At 44.4% G+C, this 20,929-nt stretch overlaps 1 protein-coding gene across 11 annotated transcripts in view; it reads right to left on the bottom strand.

Moving 5' to 3' along the window:
* Positions 1–20,929, bottom strand: part of brsk2a (BR serine/threonine kinase 2a) — a 160,524-nt gene that overhangs the window by 13,144 nt on the left and 126,451 nt on the right. For 4 of the 11 annotated variants that reach the window (XM_069528952.1, XM_069528960.1, XM_069528956.1 and 1 more), the window contains exons 6-13: positions 19,209–19,242; positions 19,013–19,081; positions 16,543–16,689; positions 11,637–11,668; positions 9,367–9,531; positions 8,165–8,262; positions 7,554–7,704; positions 456–516 (exon numbers count right to left, since the gene is read on the bottom strand). In XM_069528952.1, the coding sequence (XP_069385053.1) occupies positions 456–516; positions 7,554–7,704; positions 8,165–8,262; positions 9,367–9,531; positions 11,637–11,668; positions 16,543–16,689; positions 19,013–19,081; positions 19,209–19,242 (757 nt within the window). Of the gene's footprint in view, positions 1–455; positions 517–6,813; positions 6,880–7,541; positions 7,705–8,164; positions 8,263–9,366; positions 9,532–11,636; positions 11,669–16,542; positions 16,690–19,012; positions 19,082–19,208; positions 19,243–20,929 lie in introns of all 11 variants that reach the window. The other 7 variants (XM_069528951.1, XM_069528955.1, XM_069528957.1 and 4 more) reach the window with 3 other exon arrangements.

Genomic DNA, 20,929 nt, shown 5'->3' with positions numbered 1-20,929 from the left:
TGAGGAAACTTTTTTGCCCTCGTCCTTATTCTGACATTGAGTTTAAACAAAGATCAAAACTATATACAGACACAGTGATGATCCAACATCACATTATGAGGAGATCATCATAGTGTCCCTGCGTCCTCACAGTGAAAAGTTACATCTGAACTTTGGATTAAGACTTAGAAGTGGTTTGAACTTAGCTGCAACGCTGTTTACCCCTGAAACTCCAAACGTGTTTTGTGGACTCAAACACTTCACCCACCACCTCCATCTGCACAGTGATGAGTGGATGATGAAGGGTGAACTTTCCCTTTAAGAAGCAGAACAATACACCTACTTTTTGTCAAGGGTCAGAACTGATGTGGTGACCATCTTTAACATGGGATCAGCAGGATCTTGATGGGCGTTATCCCGACATACTGTAGCTGTGTGTTGTATTTTGTGTAAGTGCAATCGGGATTGTGACTTACCCGTGGGCTGCTGAGGGGGCTGGTGGAGAGGCCAGAGGAGGCTCCGCTAATAGACCGCGACCTGTGGCACAAGCACGCAAGAACACGGAAAAAGGCACAGAATCAACACGTGTGACCTGTGACATGTTTGTGTAAACACAGGCGGAGGTGAGAGCTCGGAGGTTACATGTTGGACACGGTTAGAAAGCACTACAGCATATGGTGCCATCATACAAAGCACACAGGTTGCTACAGAGCCGTGTCACAGAAAGAGGGTTGGGGGCGCTACGACGTCACAACAGCACTTGACGATACACATCACGTGGTATTGACTCCCAGCAATTACTCTGAAACCAATTAAACTATAAGTTTTAAATATGGTGTTTTGACTGCAGGGCGGCATGGTGGTGCAGCGGTTTGCACTGTTTCCTCACTGCAAGAAAGCTCCAGGTTTGAATCCTTGTTGGGTCTGTGTGGATTTTTGCAACTTCCTCACATAGTCCAAAAACATGCAGATTGTCTTTTGAAGACTCTAAATTGCCCGTAGATGTGAATGTGAGCGTAGATGATTGGCTCTGTATGGTCCCTTTTTCCACTGGTCACAAAACCCACAAACATCTGTCTCTTGTAATTGGAATAGATACAATCTGCATTCACTCCCCGGTTCAAATGACCCCGGCAGCAGAAGGTTTTACTCAGCTCTGATCGGCACTGATAGAAACACGACACCCAGGTGAGTGCGCTAATTTGAAAAGACAGCAAGGGGAGAGAGCTTCTCCGTTTTCAGTGTGTTCGTGACATTGAACATGACGCACCGGGGGGGAAAAAACAGACAGGAAAAGACTGGCAAGGAGGTCATTTCCTTTTTTTCAGTGGGTTTACCCGTGTCTACCCTGCGTCGATCCACAAGTTCTGGTGAAAAAGAGGTAAATGTTGGCGACCTGTCCAGGGTGTTACCCCTCCTCAGACTCAATGTCAGGTTTGCTCGAGAACCCCACCCTCCCTCCCTCCCTCCCAGGATAAAGGGTTTAGATGACAGATGGATGATTTGACTGCAGCTTCTCATGTGAACCTATAGGCTACAACATTCAAATTAGCCCCCCCCCCCCCTCTGTACAGTTTGCTGTAAAACCAAACATGTTGACGTTTCAGGGCTCCGCTCTGGATCAGTAGAAAATATCTTGAGGGGGGTGGAATGAAGTGGGACATTTGGTTGAGTACCATTTGTCACGTTTTTTTTTTTTTTTTTTTGTCTCCCCCACAGATGCCGTCAATAACCCCTATGAGCAGAGCCGTGCATGAACAATCACAGGACAATCTGTCTCCATCAAGCGCGCACGCACGCAAACACACAACAACAGTGGCTGTCGAAACTCGGAAACGCCAGCTGCTCACTGTCACAACACTGTTCCTTATTGTCACTCAATCTAATATTAACCCCCTCCTTCTCACCCCTTCTTTCCCTCCCCTCCCTTTCAGCTTTGACGCACATGCGAACATGCGGCCGAGTCCTCGGATCTATTGTCTCTCGTTGAAGAGATGAACGCTACGGCTACGACCTCGTGGACAAATGTTGAGGGGAGAATGAGGGAGTTTAGGGACGGACGGAATAATGGAGACGGATGCTCATTCCTGAAGCTGGAGCAGTCCCGTGGGAACACAGGCCTGCACACATGGACACAGAAAAGTCAGCAGCCATTAAATGATAGCTGTGCCTGAGGAAAGGACTGATAACAGAAGAGGAATCTTCCCCCTGAAAGACACCGACACACAAACAGAGCAACAGTTACAGCTACCACGAGAGAAAGGAAAATATAGAAACACCCACTCCGAGGCTATTTCCGTAACGCTCCCACTGCCCCTTCTGTGAGTGTATTTATTGCACACACTCATGCACATGAGTGGGCGCTGCGAAGTCTACGTTGGCTATGATTTCTCATTTCATGGAGCAGCTGACCAGACAGTTGCTATCATTTACATTTAAGTCCTTCGGTCCACTGAGACGTGCCCCCGCAGTTGCTCACATACAGCGCCTGTCCGCACGTCGCCAAATTGCACTTCATCTAAACGCAGCCAAAAACGCAGCATCCTCAGGCCATTAGGAGCATATTGTTAGTGGCACTCTGCATCTGTTAGTGTTGGGAAAAGCAGATCTCTCTCAAGCTCATGTTTCAGATGGTTACACCGTAAAGTAACGGGCGTCGAGAGGCGATGAATTATTAATGATGAGCGTTTTATTTATGGTGAACAGCTTCTAATAAGCAATTGTTTATTGTCTGTTGTAAAAGAAACAAACAAATGGAACAAGATCTCTGTTATAAAAAGTTTTGAAAGGTCCATGATTTCTGCCTTCGACAAAAAAAAAAACTTACTACACAAGAAATAATAATAAAATATTATTAATTGCAACTTTACAGAATCAATGTCACTCTGTCCAGATCAGGTGACGTGTCCTGGAATCTTTTTAACTTTGTTTTCCACATTTCCGTTGATTTCTCAGAGAATAATTCATAATGGATCTTGATTTAATCTGATATTTGGTGCAGATGCAAATAAAAGCTGGATGTAGTGAATTTAAATGTGGTTTCATAAGAGGACTGTTGGACCTAGGCCCAACAAATAGTGAGCGCTTTTCTAGTTTTTGCTTTAAACCTCTAAGCTGCGACATGTCAGTAGTTCCTCATTCCTTTACCGATTAAGACTTTACATACATGACACAGTCAAAGCAGTTATTGTAATGATGCAGCTATTATGAAAGAAATGATTCCATTTGCTGCACTTCATAAAGGAATATTTCAAAACCTGAAGAAATAAAACCGAAACTATCTGCACTGCTAGAAACTACAAGAGGAAACAGAGAAAAAGGGTACGTGTACTTGGACCTGATATGTGTGTGGTCACCCGCACTAGCCTTTCTACCGTCCATTAGACCTTAAGCTAACATTACCATGAGGCCCCATGTCCTCATGTCAGACATCCAGAGCACCTGTGGGGGTCTAATGCTCGACTGTGGGGAGTGGAACAAGTACAAGTGGTTCTGGGGATGAGGGCATGGACTGAAATAAAACGAAAAAGAAGCGCAGAGAAATGGATGTTGCCAGGAGTCAAATGGCAAATGAATAACGCTGCCAAAGCCCGAGCACAATGCACGTGCTCTGCTAGCAGGGTTTAAAGCAGTCGGACATAGTTTCATTTTTCCCTTTCTCCCTCCTCTGTATTGACTTTGTCCTACCGACTGAGCTTCTGCTGCACGGAGCTGATATTCAAATAAATCAAAACACCCTTTAAATTTGTTTCCTTTCCTGAGCCTTGACACCTCCCCGAGGACTGGGTGCATTAATATTCACACCTCAGCTCCTCAAAACGTCTATAAGCAGTCAGACCCCTGCAGTTTGTGCTGCGGAGATCAGCGCTCAATCTGCTTTATTTGTGGTCATCTGAGCCTCTTCAATGAATTAGAGTCAATAATTAGCATGAGAGCTTCACTTATTAAGACAGCCCCGACTAACCCGACACATTCAAACTGCATGAGTGGAGCTGTAGAGTAAAAAAAAAAAAAAAAGAAAATCAATTGATATTCTCTTCTTCACACTGCGGCACTTTTCCATATTTCATTTACATATCATTAACCCCCTTTCATTTCTCCTGGCATGTTGTTAAGATTTAAAATTAAATCAGTGGGATTTCGTTTGCTTTGGGTTCAGCTTTAAATGTCTTTTTAACTTTCTGTTGGGTATATAAAGAGCGAAATGGGCAGAACGTCATCATGTGTGTATCTCTGTGCTACTGGAGGATTAATCTCAAATCACCATCACATGTATAGAAATGTAGCGCGGCCGGCAGAGGTTCAGATTGTAAACGCCTACATGAGATATGCACGAGGCAAAATGCTCGATAAAGGGTCGAGAATCGTGCGTTTTCGTTCGTGTAATTTTAGATAAAAAAAACGTGTCCCTCCCCTCGCTCTCTCTCTCTTTTCCACCATTTACACCAGTGGAAATGTATCCCGTCAAAACACGTTTCAAAGTCAGGCCTCTCTCTGACGCCCTCTGATCTGAAGTTCTGTGAATCTTCTGCGCTGTCAACTTAAGTTTGCTGTCGGGGAAAGATAAGGTTAGGTTCAGAGAAAGAGTCAGTCAAATTTCTGGACACTGTTCGGCCAACACCGTCGTCCACACACACACACACACACACACACAAGCTGGCACATGATCAAACAAAGTGCACACAAGGACGGGATAAAAGCAAAGAAAGTTAAAAACACAACAAAATCCAGGTTTTTTTTCCTCCACTGATCAGCTGGAGACATGCAGTGGTGTGGGGACATATAGCGAGAGAGAGAAAGAGAGATTTGATTTGATTTGGAGGCGGAGGGGCTGCGGCACAAGACTCCCCCCACCTCCGACCCAATACAGCTCCTGCAGGGAAGCCAGACAGAGAGAAACTAGCAGCATTTCTACATTAGCATAGCAATTCCATACTAACAGGGTGGGGGTGGGACGGGGGGAACGGGGGGTGTTTGGGTTTGAAGGTCAGCTGCACACAAGGGGGGAGAGAGAGATGATGAAGAAGGGGGACGGAGGAGAGAGATTTGGGTGGAGGAATATGAACAATACACTGATTTAAAGTCGCACGGAAGAAAGATGCAGCGGAGCTTTTCTAATGACGGCAGCTACTGATGTATTTGGGATTCAGACACTAACCGTGTTTCATCTGCTGCTATATATAGAGGTGCCTTCTTACTGAGATTTACATGAGTAAAGCTCCTCGTAATAAAGGTTTAAACCACTAATTTCACCGCCCTTTATGATGTAATCCACTCAGCTACTGACTGGTAACCCACTGTGAAACGGTTATACATTCACAGGTAGGGGTAAAAGTGAACTAAACGTGCGAGCAGCAGGCGAGAACTTAAGCATACGTTTTGTTTTTCCCCAGAGAAATCTAATTTTAACATCTCAATGGAATCTGAGAGAGAGCCGCAACGATTTGTTTTATTGTGAAAGCCTACGACGCCACTTTTGACTCCTTCACTTACATGCTAAGGTACCTGTCACCACCGACAGCCACGTGGCTTATACGTCAAAATGGATGACAGTGGTGAATACGTTTGCTGGTTGTAAAAAAAAAAAAAAGTGCTAAAGACGTATTGACAGCTGCAGGAGCTCATGTGACACACAAATTATTTTTAAGTACACACAACTGGAGGACAAGAAGACCGGAACCCAGATTACGTGAGAGATTGTGTTTAATCGCAGGTAACGCATCAGGACATTTGTCAATGGGTCTGGATTTGACTCGTCTTTGTGGGTTCTGGTTGCAAAAATGGACCCGTGCTGGGCTCTGGTGTTAAAAAGTTATTATTAATGCTGGATAAAATCACACCAGCCTGGCCTGTGAGGGAATTCAGAGCGAAGAGCAGAGGAAAGCAGCTTCTAAACTATCGCAACCTTTAAATATAGAAGAGATAAGACTCTGGATCGGTGGAAGGGATGACGGATTCCAGCAGAGGCGATAAAACACAGGAAGATTAATCTCCAAATGAAATTCAAATGCACCCGAAGACAGAAAGAATCAAGCATAAGTGTTGTGACCGAACTGGGTGAAGAGGCTCTCATGCATCTGACATCTGGATGAATATTCAACATTATAAGTATATTTTTTTTTATCCCTATACATACACATTCAGTGCTTCTGCATTCAGGCCCTATATGTCTGAAAGCTTTCTGCAGCACTCTGCCAATCTGCCTATCATTAGGCAGATCAGGTTATTACCCCCTCAGATTCAATCTTCCCTGCTGTCAGAAATGTCACTGCCTCTGAGCAGAAACGTGATGATACATTGGCTGTAGAAATAAGATGAGGAAACAGATTTTAAATCAGTCCATTGCGCCTCGTCGGGGTGCGGTACCAGCGTGACTCGAACGTTTTTAAAAGGGAGCAAACGGAGACGCGCTCTGCATCTGGAGAAAGTGGGACACAGTATGGGAGAAACTGATTATCAATGCATTCACAGTAGGAAAAAAAAAAATAGATAATTGCGGAGAAGTGGGTCTGAATTGCAAATGTGCTGGCTCCCTCAATTTGAAAATGAAGTTAATTAAGAGAGTTAAGTCAAACTTTAGGAAGTGCTCACCTAAAACTGTTGACTCATGAAGGACAGAGCCGTTCTTACGTTTATTCTTCAGATGAGTTATAGCTTATTAAAAAAAGTCCTGTGAAGCTGCCGCATGCTGCACGTACATCATCTCCCTTTTTAAACAAAGTGAAAGAAAGCTGTGCTGCATCTTTCTCCTGCCGCGCACGTCTGCTTGCATGAGGGTGAGACGAGGAGCGGGAGGAGGTGGAAAAGCATGGGAAGTGAGTGACAAGTGAATACCTTTCGTCTTTGCTGCATTTTGTACGGGCGTCAGGAATATCCAAGCTTTTACTGTACACTGATTTACTACAGTGAGACAGGAGACAAAGCGAGCACAGAGTCAGTCTCTGTTTGTGCTTGTCCACAATGTAGCCGGCTGACACCAGAGCCAGACTCGCTGTCAGACTTTCTGAAACACCACTGGGCTGCAAGACCCCCCCCCCCCCACACACACAGTACACACACACACAGGCCTACAGTGTGTGTATCTCTGTGCGATCATTACCTCCACCAAGGTGGTTCATGTTTTCACTTTGTCAGTAAATTAGCAGGATTACACAAAAACTACTGGACGGATTCTGATGAAACGTGGTGGAAGCCAAGGAGGCCGTGTGAAAGATCTGGAGCCGAACAAATGCGTGGATCCAGGAATTTAGTTTCACTTTCTCTGCAGCGTTTCTCTCAAAATGAATTCAATCTGTGGACGTAGCAGAGTTTTTTATGCACGAACAGCCACCCCAACAACGTGCTAGATAGATAGAGATCTAATATTTTACTATGACAAGTGTGAAAACATGTTTTGGTTCATAAACAAATTTGGTAGGACAAATTAGAAAACGGCTGATTAAAGGGAAACACCGCTTGGAGCTGGCGAGAGAGTGTGCTCGCCTTGGCGGAGGTATGCGCTCTGAGAGCGCCCTTCTACTTTAAACATTTTATAAACATTTTTCTTTGTTACGTCATTTCACCTCCATTCGTACCGTTGGCCGTGCTGCGTCATGTCGATGGCCCTCCTGGCCGGCACAGGCGAGCCTCCATCTGTAACACTGAGGACCTCCATGGACTTCCTCTCCGGTCTCCTCTTCCCGTGACGGTTCAACATGGGAGAGTCGACCCGCTTCCGTGGAGGATCTGTGGGGAACGGAGAGGGACGGGCAGCAGAATGAACGCGATGCAGCCGACGAGCTAACGTGCGCATTTCTACAGTTTTGTGCTCTGTGTGCAGATATGTGAGTGTTTGAGTGATGTTCAGTGCTGATCATGTTGACATTTTAACTAATAGTGAATAAGTAATGGTTTCCTCGCAGACCTTGAACTAATGGCCACTGTATTGACTGTATCACATTCACTGAAGAGGGAGTCTATTCATCAAGATGTCGGTATCTCACAGCACACAGGCACACACACACACACACACACACATATTACTCTTCCTCTTGCAAAGCTCTTATTAGAAACTCACTCCGGCAGGAGTCGTAGCTCAGCTTCTGAAAACCTTTTTTTATTGCTGGTCTGTATGTGGTCAATGGGCAAAATTGATATTTGACACACTTGTCACATTCTGCATTTATACTTTTTGCTCAATCCTCACCGATCTCATTACGAGGGGGGAGGTTCTGGTCCTCCTGGCTGGGATATCTCTCCTTGCGGTCCAATAACAGGAAGTAGATCATCTTTTCTTGGTTGTCGCTGCAAAGGGGGAGGCAATTAAATGAATGTTCAGAGATAATACCTACACAACCAAGCATACAGTCAGATTTATAGATTATGTACAGTATGAGCACCAGCGAGATCTGCACATGCTTAAAATGTTCAACCGCAAAAATCCTCACTGTGATAAATGTCTTTTAATCTTTTCAAGTCCTTTGTGAAACTGTGCCACTAAATTGCTTCCATCGTTAAAACAAAAGTTTAGTTTTACAGATCATTAAGCTGCCATATTATATTCTGCACATATGTTTTAGGATATGCCCCAACTCCATATGCTGCTTCTGCTGGTAAGTTTACGAAAGTACCGCAACATTACGAGTTTATCCCTTTTCTCTCGCAGTAAATCAGAAAAGCTAATATATTTAGCCTCTAGGCCAGAGCGCGCTATGCAAAAGGCCCAGGGATTGGCCCTCCATAATAAAGACAGATTGGAAAGCAGTAGGAGGCAAAGAGACAAGGACCTGCAACTTCAGCTAAAATGAACCGAGAGCGGGGAGATAGAGACAGCAGATTTTCCTCCAGTCCAGCACTATTATGGGATGCTCCCAGGAGACAGGAGGGAAAACGGAAGAGATGGGGAAGTTATACAGTGATGCTCGTTTTGTGTTAAAAGCAAGAAGCAGGGATGATATAAAATGGAGGGAAAGGATAAATAGAAAAAAAAATTATTTAAGTGTAGAAAAGATTCTGAGCGTAAATGAAAAGTCACAAACGTGTAAATGTGACCTGGGAGAATGGATCGGTTTGGGGGAAATTTTCCAGGAGTGAGTGGAGTCAGTGCTGTGTGATAACAGCGGAGATCTTTGGCTTCAGACATCTGTGATGAAAAGCCTCATGGGAGAAAAAACCACCAAGGCCAAGACGGACATCACACAACCGTCCTTCCACTGAAGTCCCATTCTCTCCTTTCATTGAAACCACAGCACAACCCTGTCCTCTCCAGCTGCTTTTATTTTTTCCCCCTATTTGAACAAGACAAACTTCAGTATTTTTCCCTTTCTGCTTCGTAGCCACTGTCTGTTCCGCTTCATCAAAACCTCTTTCTTTTGCCCGTCCCTCCCTTTTGCTCCTGCCTTCACTCACTCTTCTGACAGCAGGTCTTTCAGTAGTTTGTTTTTGTCCCTGAAGCAGCCCAGGGAGTGCATGCTGTCCAGTACGTCGGGGTCGATATCGTCTGCGGAGGGCAGGCTGCGGATCGTCACCTTCCTGGGCACGGGCTGCTCTGGCTCTGGTTCGTTCTTCCCCCCTCTGGGAACGCAAAAGATTACAGGGCAAATAAGAACAACTCGTCATCCGTCACTAGTACTGTACATCGTTAAATATAAACATAAATATAAAACCTTACTCTGCATATAAATGACACCATGTGAACTATCTCTGTGTTTGTTTGCCTCTCGGTCATCTGAGGCAACATGTTTTTTACTCATTAGGACCCTGTTTGACATTATAAAAATAAAACATTCACGGTCACGTACTTTCCCCAGGTTTAGTCACTTTGCATGTTAACTTCAGAGGATGAACTCTGGTCATCACGCTCACGAAGATAAAAACAGACGACTACTGAGTCATCGCTGTTAAGTTTTGAGTTCTCTCCCTTTCTCCTCTTTCGTGTTTTATTCTTTTTTCCCCCCAGACACTCACAGACAACATTATGGTCATGTCATTTCTTTCTTTGAATATGCATCTCTTGCATCGATACACACACATACTTTTACGCAGTATACACACTGTGATACACAGGTTTGCGTCAGTATGTAACCCCCTCGAGTTCTTTCCCTGAATCTATTTTTCGTCCTCCAGTGAGCGCAGTAAAATGTAAAACCTTCAATCCCGGTTTCACTGCAGGTATATAAAACTGAAAATAAAAACAAGACCTCACTGTCACTCCTGTAAACATATGATTCAGATGCCAGTTTATTTAGTCCACCTCTCTAAAACAATGCAGCCTATTGCAACAGCACTGCAATAAATCCTGCAGTAATTAAAGTTATGAGGTCGGTTTTGTTCAAAGTTTTATAGAAACTGTTGGACCTGCAATAAAATCCAACCCCACCACAAACCACAGCCAACCACACGGCTGCAAAGTTAAATCAGCCTCTTCAACAAAATATATCATGTTAATGAAGGTGAATTTAATGCACAACTCTTTCATTGGATTGGATTCGATGTAGCTCCCTAATAAACTGGTCACTGAGAGTATGTGTGTCCTCTGCTCATGATGTGTGAAGCTGGTGAAAACTGTTTGGTCAAAGCTCTGCTCTGTTCAACAACTACGTTTACATGGATGCCAATATTCTGAAATTAACCCAATTAAGCCATAGTCTGGATAAGACTATGAGATTATACTGAAAATAAGCAATTACTGATTTAAGATGTATGTGGTATTCTGATATTATTTGCATTAATCACATTAGACAAAGTAATCAAACCATCACACAAACAATGAGTGGACGACTCAATCTGAAAAAATAAAAAGTTGTAGTTTCAATGCCATGAACTACTAAATAGTAGCTGCATTTGTTTAACAAAAAAAAAATCCCCATTCTTTCATTCATTAATTCATTTATGCGTCAGCCAGTCAGAGAGAGAGAGAGAGAGAGAGAGTCAGGCATCTTCCTCAGTTACACCACATTACTCTTCTCTCCAAGCTCGTCTCTTCTTGTCTGCTCTTGTTTCTTTTATCAGTCTCGCTGCCTGTTTGCATGATCTCTCAGCGCACGACAGAAACCATAACTCTGTTCCTCTTCCAGGACTCACAACCTCCAACCTCCATGATTCACAGGTTTTCTTTTGGGAGAGAGGTGGAAAAAAAAAAAAATCCTGTCTTTGAATGACTTCTAAATGGGTCCGCTGCAACTTCTAAATGGTGATAATGTGATAATTAGGGGGAGGATGTCAAGAAATATCTCCACATGCAAGATTCGGACATCAAACACAATGACATGCACTACAAATTTCCTTAAAAGATTTATGTCGGTCGTAAAAGGTGGAAACACTCTGTTATGAAAGTTAAATGGTGGGAACTCAGAGGTTAGGTGGGTTCACCCTCTCCCCTTCATCCCTGCTCGTTCTCCCCTCCTCCTCCCCTGCTCCCTGCTCAGCCTAGCATATGTGGCGCGTCCTCTTTCATGCACTACCAATTTACCCCCACATCCCCGAGAGTGGAGTCATGCCCCACTCAAAGGTACTCTCGTGTACAGCGCCGGAGCAGAAAGTCGTTTATCATGCGGTAGCTCCCCTCAGGTCTGTGAGTCCTGCAGAACGGGCTGCAAGAGGAAGAAGAGGAGGAGGAGAAGGAGGAGGAGGAGAAGAAGGAGGAGAAGGGGGTAGAAACAAAAAGGAAAAATACTTACATGTACCACGTGTGCTTCTGGATCTGTTCTAACTGTAAAAGAAAAGAGAAAACACACAGTCAGTCCCCAAACTTTAAGTGAATCATCATCATCTTTTTTGAAGATAGGAAAATCCTCAGAAAGTGTGTGTGTGTGTGGAAATGTTCGGTGCAGAATGTCGTGCAAAGACCTGGAGCTTACGCAACAGGACAACACAGCCGGATTGAAGGTAAATAATGAGCTCTTCAAATATTAATACCACCAAAGGGAGAAATATTGCTGAGGAAAAAAAAGCGTGAGATAGCAGTGAGTTATATATACGGAGGATATTATCTCCCCTCACACACACTGTTGACCCTGCCGAGCCCTCTGGTCTAAAGGGAATCTCCCATTCTCACTCTCCATGACTCTTCAGGCACCGACGGACTGTGAGATCTCAGCAGGGTTAGAAGGTTATTGCGAGCAACACTGTGCAACATGAATCTAATAGAGCTGGGTGACAGACTTTATGAGCTGGAGTGGTTAACAGTGCTGTGGTGCGCCATTTCACGCAGCAGTTCTATTGGTTGGTTAGTAAACACAGGTCGTAGCTGGGACATGATCCTATGAAATCTCTGGAACTTTCTACTGGACCCCCACTTAGGAGCCATGAGACAGGGGCCAAATCAATAGTTTTAAAATTGTACAGGTGCCAGGACAGATACTGGCAATGATAGAATGTCTTTTTTTATTAAATTTAAATATATAAGTGCCAAACTCTCAACAAATTTACACAAACATCACATAATGTATGAAATAGTAGAAATAATAACAGTTTCAGTGCTTAATACAGCAAAAGACTTCAGCTCTAAACTTCTCATTAATTGTCTCCCCACCCTCGGACCCTGGGGCGCCCACACTGCCGGCTGACGTGAATGTGCGTCGACAGGTTTATTTATTACGTTTGTTGCGTTCCTCCCTTTACAGAATCATTTTCAAACATTGAATGCATGCTGTCGGAGTCCTTTCACCTGAAATGCAGCCACACTTTCAACCCTTCAGCTTTGGACATTTTGATTTTTTGTCGACCGGAGTTTGAGGCAGCTACGAGCTAGCTGTAGGCGAACATTAATGTTTAAATGTTAAATAAGCACACGTTATGTTTATGTTGCCTGTAAGCGGGGCAACTATCTCAGCTCATAGCTCAGGTGTAAATGAGGCACTGAAATCTGCGTCGTGATCCGGTTCACTAGGAACCAGCCGGGTAGGAACCGCTGCCTGATTGGTGCAGAATTTCACGACCCAACCATGATAGTCTCCAACCCTGTCGACATGGACCTTTTCCCCAAGAATGGAAAAACAGAAGAGACAGAAAACAGCGAGCAACGAGGGAAGATGTCTATTAGAATGACTCCACAGTGTTTTAACTGCCCACAGAGGAAAACAGGATCAATGTCACTGCCGGGACTTTTTAATTTGCTCCTGCTGTTGCTGTGGAACCGCACGAGATGCACATAGCAGCTCTAATTATCGTCACTTATTTAGAGGGCACAGTTCTTGAGTGTGTGTGGCCGGCAATGCCACGACGCGCTCGCCATTCCCGGAGGATCGACCTCTACGCTTTAGAGCTGATAAATGCCTCCGTGTGATGTTGGTACAGTCGCAGAGACGGGCGGGCAGCTGAGTGTAGGTGAATCCTGTCTGCTTCCACAGAGGTCACAGTATTGACGGAGACACCCTGACTGTCAGATACAGGCCGGTGGGTGACCTACTCTCTCTGACTTTTATTGAAGGCCTGGAGGCAAGAGACCGATATCACAGGCAGGCTTGAAAGTGATGTGGTTTGAAATGCAGTATCACATCAATCAGTCTCTAAATGTGACAGTAGCAATTCCGGCTGCTTTCACTCAGGCAGATGGGAAAGTTGCTGCGGCAGGAGAGCGGCGTGGAGTGCGTACGAGTGCATGTACATGTATTTATCATTAAATAAGTCTCAGAATGTGTAATGTCTCATTCATACATCGTTTATTCAGGCAAAGAGAGTTCATTGTTTATTTGTTTTTCAAAAAGCTTCAAGCTTTTAAATGATTAAACCTCACTTTGTGTAACCTCCGCTCGCTGCCTTCGTGGACGTGGTTGTGAGGCAGCGATAGTGAGCGAGCTGTGGCAGAGGGATCACTGAAGTGCGGCGCATCAAGGAAAACAAAGTAAAGCGATCCAGAGTCGCTACGCAACAAGATTGGTAAATGGAAGTCCGGAGGGTCACGATGATGGAAGCTAAGAGTTTCATTCCATCTGTCCAAATTAACCGCAGTGAAAGAGGTCAATTTTATTTGAAACACAAAACACACACTCACATACGCTTCCTATATTTTCATTCCAGCAACCTCTGTAATTTATCTGTGCCGTGCCAGTGGGGGCATCATGTGTCTGTGATGAACCGCTCTTTAACATCATAAGCTAGCCAATGCTCTTCATTATCCTGGGATCACGAGGAAGAAGATCCTTCCAGGGCGTCTGTGTTGATTTCAATGGCGGAGATGAGATGACTGTTGAGGTGGTTGTTCCGGGCGCCTCCGGGGCCCCGACTACACAGACAGGAAATGAAGAGAAAGGCTTTTACGCAGCTAAGCCTCTTAAACCTGCGTACATGCCCTCCCACTCAGACTCTGTGGGGGCCGCGACTTAATGTGTGTGTGTGCATCTACTAACAAAATCTAATTAACAGACGGTGACAATAGACATACTGAAATACAGCCAGTAGTTATGGTTTGATTACCCTATTGATTTGATTCAGGGAGCTACTGTCAACATCATTATAAATAATCCAGAGCAAAACAACATGTTCTTCCACCCTTTAATGCACCCGTCTTCATCCAGAAGTGGGCGATCACCGCTAAACTCCAAGCACACACTTTAACAGGGGCTATTTGACTTTCTGTAAGGTTACGGCTCATCCCCCCCCAGAGCTCTGTTTGCGTGGCCCGTGCCTGAGAGAGGAGCAGACAGGTGGCATATTCTCTCCCAGCAGCTCTGACTGTGTGTAACGCTTTGTGGAGGACAGCGCTGGAGGCTGGTGGACATATCTAGGGGATCTCAGGGTGACCTGTCCTCGTCAGGCGCAGAGCACAGAAAAAAATAAGGCATATAGTGTACATACAGCATACCAAAGAGGTGGGGGCTTTGGCTGATGTTTCAACACAGGCTTTAGGTCGTTAGTGCCCCTGCATCTCTTTCTTTGTAGATTTCTGAGCTTTCAGTTGGGTTTTTTTAATTCCTATAAGTTTAAATCATTCCCACACTGTAACATCCATCCTGAGGAATCCATTCGTCCATCAAGTGGTCAGCGCTGAGTGCAGGTCTCAAAGCAGCCACATTTTCACAGTGCAAATGCAAATGTCTTCTGTGCCACATACGAAGAACCGCCCACTCAACAGATGTCCTCTGATCTGCTAGTTTCCCTCTGTGCCCATACCCTGATTTGTTTGTAGCCAGCGCCACAATATCAAAACCAATGCATAATACACGATACTTCTTAAATCCAGTTTGTCCGGACTTCGCTCGTGCCGACAAATGACAAAAACATCATTGGACACATCTGTAGATTCAAACTGGGTAAAAACAACAAAGTTTGCTCTTTGCGGACACAAACGACGTACGTGTTTATTTGCACATAGAGCGGAGGAAGTGAGATCAGATCACAAGTGGTCACATTCTATTGCCGGGTGTGAACAGAAGAACTCAACGCCGTCCACTTGTGATCGGATCTCTCAGGAAGGACGCAATACCAGGTCTGAGCAGGGCCTGTGAGAGATAAGCTAAGCAGTAAGGAAATAGAGCAACAGCTTCAAATTACAGGTGCAAAGACATTTTTCAGTCCATGAACATAAATTTGTTGTATGCACTGATCCACAAAGATACCTGGAGAGGTGTGTGCATACAGTATGCATGCAAAAACCTGAGTTCTTGTGTGTGCAGCTACACTAACTTACAAGCATTTCTGTGTCCATGTGCATTGTGTGAATGTGAAAAGCAGGACAAGAACAAAGAGCAGCTCCGTCTTACTGTGAAGTCTGAACTTCTGAGCTCTATGGCTGCACTTACATTATTTACATTTCCCTTTCTCTCTCTCCCTCTCCCTCCCTCTCCCTCTCTCTCCCTCTCTCTCTCTCTCTCTCTCTCTCTCTCTATCCTGACTGTCTGCCCTTCACATCTCTGAGTTCTCCAGCCAACTTGCCAAGGTGATCAGTTGCTGTGCAGAAGGGGCCTGGCATTGTGAAGAGTGCACTAAACAGTGCAGAGGGAGAGTACACAAACAACGGTCCTCTGCTGAATTCACACCCCGTACTTGAGGAGGAACCCAAACGGAATTGGGGATGAGGAAAACACGTTTGGAACACAAGGGAGGGCAGAAAGAAACAAGACAAGACTAGAATGGTTGGCTTTCCGTCGGTGTCTTCTTGACATTAGCCACTTCAGTTTAAAAGTGTATCTTTGCATCTTGCTCTCAGCTTCGAGCGTTTTTTCCAGCTTGCTGTGAATTTGCAAAATAATGATTTTCCTCTGTTAACCCAAACCTGACATGTCTGGGTTCTGAATATTGTCTGAAATAACATCTAAATGTGTTTCGCTGCTTCTACAACATTTTTTAATAAAGCTGGCTGGTTCGGGACTATGAATAAAAAATATTCAGTACGGATAGAATTCAGGCCTCATTGCACACACACACACACACACACACACACACACACACACACACACACACACACACACACACACACACACACACACACACACACACACACACACACACACACACACACACACACAGAGCAGGCCATGCCTGGAAACTGTTGTCTCCCATATTATTCTAAAACCACGAAAAACCAAAAGCACACATCAATATATGAGCATAATTGTAATGGTCCAGTCTTTCAGCTGCACTGACCGTTAGTCTTTTGGTAGCATCCACTTCAATCATGCCGCGGAGCAGGTTCTGACAGTCTGGCGGGATGAAGTGTGGCATGTGAAACACTCCCAACTTCACCTTCTCCAGAAGATTCCTCAGGTTGTCATCATCAAACGGCAGGGCACCCTGGAGAGACACGGGCAAGAACAGAGAGAGTGAGAAAAGGGAAAAGAAATTGGAAATGGTGAAGATGTACTGCAGGTGCAGGATCAAAAAAACAAAGTGTAAAGGTAGGAGTGTACGGCATTACAGCAGAAAATAAGACTTCACTCGTTCGAGGGGAGAAAAGAAAAGAATATGAATTACTAACAAGGCTCGCTGGAAGAAACAAAACCACATTTTGAGTGTTAATCCTGCATGACTTAAAGAAGAGGCATTCTCGACTTGTTCAACTCTCCAATTAGAGCGTTCTGCCCTCAGCCGCCAAAATAAATAATAAACAGCGGTAAACTGAAACTGGGGCTTTTCTAATAATTACCCAGCTTTCTTGTTTACCTCGTTCATTTAGCATTCTCTCATCTGAGTCATTCATCAGAGCGAGCTGACACCTCACAGATGTGGCTGTTTGATGAATGACAAGCCCCCACCAGAAGACAAGATGGAGGGGGAAGAGGGCGAGGAAAGACAGAAAGATAATCTGAGAAATGAAGAGAGGCAGGGAGAGGGAGAAAAAAAAGACGGTAGGCTTGTGTAACGGATGATCTGAGCGCAGTCTAACTGATGGGGAGTATTCTTGCCTCCCACAATCAGACAAATGGTTATCTAGCAGCCAGACAGCAGGACAAAACAGGGGCTAGGCAATATTCATCTGCAGTCAAACACTGACGGCGGAAAAAAACTTTTTGTTTGGAGCGAGAGAAGTGCGGCCGCGGCGGGGTAGACGGGAAAAAATATCAGGTTCATTCAACACGGGAGACCGTCCCTAACAAAAGTAAACGCACACATATTGGACAGAAAGAGACAGAGTGAGGGAGAAAGAGGCAAAGAGAAATACACAAGGCCTGTGGCCAAACGCTCTCCTGTCAGGACATGTCCGTTGGTATTCATTTTGTGCTCTCTTGTTTCAGTTTGGCTGCATGAATTATTCATGGGGCCGGAGTGTGTAGGAACTACAGTACAGCTGCTGTTGATGAGACAAAGCTCCGGGGCTGCACGGCTGGAAAACCACGGCCGTAATGTAGCTGGAGAATAGACCTGATTACGGATACGTCGCTGTGTGTGGAAACAGGATAATGAATAAAGAGATTATTCCATTCTCTGATCTACTATTGTGTATTATTATTATACAGCTTGAGGGCGTCTCTGCAACATCTTTCAGGTAAGACCCTCCGAGTGTTCAAGATGTTGGGTTTAAATCCCTGAGTCCTCAGTTGACACCTGAGGCTCTGTGGTGGCTTCAAGAGCCCACCCACCATCTTCTTATTGAACTAAGGTCAAACTCGAGTCAACAGCCGGGGGACAAAGCGAAGACTGTCCAGTCAAACTGTATAAATTAGAAATTGTTCGCGTAAAAATAAAATCATTAAATCATTTGAAAAGAGCATTTAATGGCATCATAAAGTATTAGCTTCAACTCAGTTTCTTGTGTAAAGTTGAGTTTAGTCTACCTCCAGTTTTCAAGACCCATTCCCTTGTTTTTTTAATGACCTAATTTTAAATCTTTCCGGTTCTCTTTAGGAGAACTACACTGTAAATGGTTTGTTGACGCGTTGTCAAGTCATCTTGTTGCTTTGACAAGGTTCTGTAAACGTTAAGTGCCAAGTTCACTTCTCTGAAATAAATTAAATGACAAAGCACACAGCTGGTTAATTCAACTGCTGGAATTGGGTAATGTCAAATTTACAAATGAGTCGATGGAGCCTGCAGTGTGTTGACTCAACGTCCTGAGTTTTGGTTTGTCAAATGTTGAGGGAATCTTGCAGAACATTTGTACGGCAACAACCTTATGGGGCAATTTTTATACCGTGAATGTGATGACGATGGCCGGTGGTTTGATCCCGTGCTCGGTCAATTCACATGCTTTGTGAATTACGAGTGGACAGGTAATGGGAAGACCCAGAAACTGGATGGCAGTCGGACAAACTGTTATTGTTTGGAGTTCTTAGTATGTTGAACTCAAAATTAGTATAAATAGTAAATGGTCTGTATTTATAAAGAGCTTTTCTAGTCTTGATGACCACTCAAAGAGATTTACAGTTCATTGCCTTTAATACAGTGCATCTATGTGCAGCACTTTCTCTATCACATATTAATCACACACTAGTGGCACAGTCGTCAGGACTGCAGCACACGGAATGAAGGAGATCAAACCGCCGACCTTCTGAGCCATATGATAAAGGCTAAACACACATTTACAAAGGGCTGGGAACACTTCATGGTCCACTGTAGAAGTTTAAACTGAACGCCAGCATAATAACTTTCAGTTAGTGAGGAACAAGCGGACACTCACCACCAACAGGGCAAATAGAATGACCCCACAGCTCCAGACGTCTGCTTTCCTCCCGTCATACTTCTCTCCCTGAGGACAAGAGAGTGTCGGAGGGTTTGGACAGAGTGTTAGAGCTAAGTAAAATAACATGGAGAGATATGAAAAAGTAGCAAGTGGAGCAGAAAAGATCCTCTAAATGTGTAAAAAAATGATTTACCCTGATGACCTCTGGGCAGGCGTAGTGTGGAGATCTGTGGGAAAACACAGAAAAGTGCAAACAGTTGAATGACTTAAGGATAAAACCCAAAGAAAGCAAAATATCTGAGTTATCTGAGGTCTTATCCATGAACTGCAAAGAAACACAGGGTTATACAATCCTGACACAGCAAACATTGAACAGTCATACGCTGTATGTTAATGTGAAAAGAACAATATAGGCAGATAATAAATGTCTCCGGCAAACATAGATCAAGATGTGCTCGGGGAGTTTAGATATCCTGAGGGTGTTTGGATGTCCTCCTGCCTGCTCACTCAAGGGCATCCTCTCACAGCAGACAGCGAACAGACCCACTAATCTTTACAGCACCTGGATGGGCTGACAGTAAACCCAATGACTAGATTGACACATCAATATCGTATGAAGATTTATGGAGCTACCTCACAACGGCTGCTCCGTAAGCCAATGGCTGTGGATGAGAGTTATTCTTTTATGTGCCCGGTGGAACTTTCCCGTGTGCTGTGACGTTGTCGGATTTCCAAATTCAGTATCTTGCCATCCAATAGGGGGATAAGAGCTTTGCATCAATTTATAATTAAATTAATCAAACTGCATTTTATTTCCGGACGTCTCTTTGCCTCTCATGTGACAGCAAAGAGAAAGCAAAACCAGGCACCTCTCTCCCCAAACCTCTTAACCCCACTGATACATCTTCCACCTCCCTCTCCTGCTCCGTTTTTATTTAACAGCAGAGTATTCGGTTCTACAGTAATGAGAGAGTATCTGATCTCTGTAAACATGGCGCCCATTAGCCCGGCTGCTGTCCTGGGCGTTCATGAATACCAACTCTGACGGCTTGGCTTCCCGAGGCTGTCAAAATACTGGCCGATAACAATCGCTGCCACCGTGTCAACAGGGGGAAGTTCAAATGCGAGCCTATGCAAATACGTCCTTCCTGATTGCAAGTGTCATAGTGCATTATGCAGATGAGCAAGGACTGTAAAAATAAATAAATAAAAACAACAAGCCTGAGATTTGCACTAGTTATGCCTCATGAGAGCCACGAGCCGGAGCTGGAGCCAGCGTGAATAAAGACTCATTATTTGCAGAAGCTTCGGGTGGCAAACCCAGGGTGAGAGTGAAGACTGGAGCACAAGCATTGCACCTTTCTGCTTTGAGCTGAATTCAAATTTGTCAAAAACCCATTTCTATCAGACAGCCATGGACATAGGACAACATCTGTCCATTTAACATCTCCAGAAATCTGTTTGTGTGTATGTGGCTCGCACATCTTGAGAATCGCTCATCTTAGCTCCTTCACACGTGGCATGCGTATTGTTAAATGCCAGAGGAAGTACGATGCTGAGTTTGGTGCAATTCAAACATGCAGTACATTCAATATTTATAAAGTTTGAATAAACTTGCTCTGTGTCAGCAGTGGCTGGGACTAATCAACGTTTGGGACATTGTTGATCAGACAGCAGTCCTACAGCCGGTCTTTACTCACCACTGCTCAACAACTGCAGGTCCCAGTAACAGTTTCAGACTTTAAACTTACAAATAAAGCTCATTTAGGTGATAGCATTCAAATACTGGTCTCATATGTAAGCCCATACCTGCTGCTCACAGCGGGATTTAAAATGATCGACTAGGATATAAATACACTTCTCTCTGAACACATTAGATTTGTCTTTTCTTGCTGATTGCTATAAGCCCCTAAC

This window comes from Paralichthys olivaceus, chromosome 7, assembly GCF_024713975.1.
Source record: "Paralichthys olivaceus isolate ysfri-2021 chromosome 7, ASM2471397v2, whole genome shotgun sequence".
NCBI lineage: Eukaryota > Metazoa > Chordata > Actinopteri > Pleuronectiformes > Paralichthyidae > Paralichthys > Paralichthys olivaceus.
Note: the sequence above shows the minus strand (reverse complement) of the source record. Positions and strands in the feature narration are given on the sequence as shown.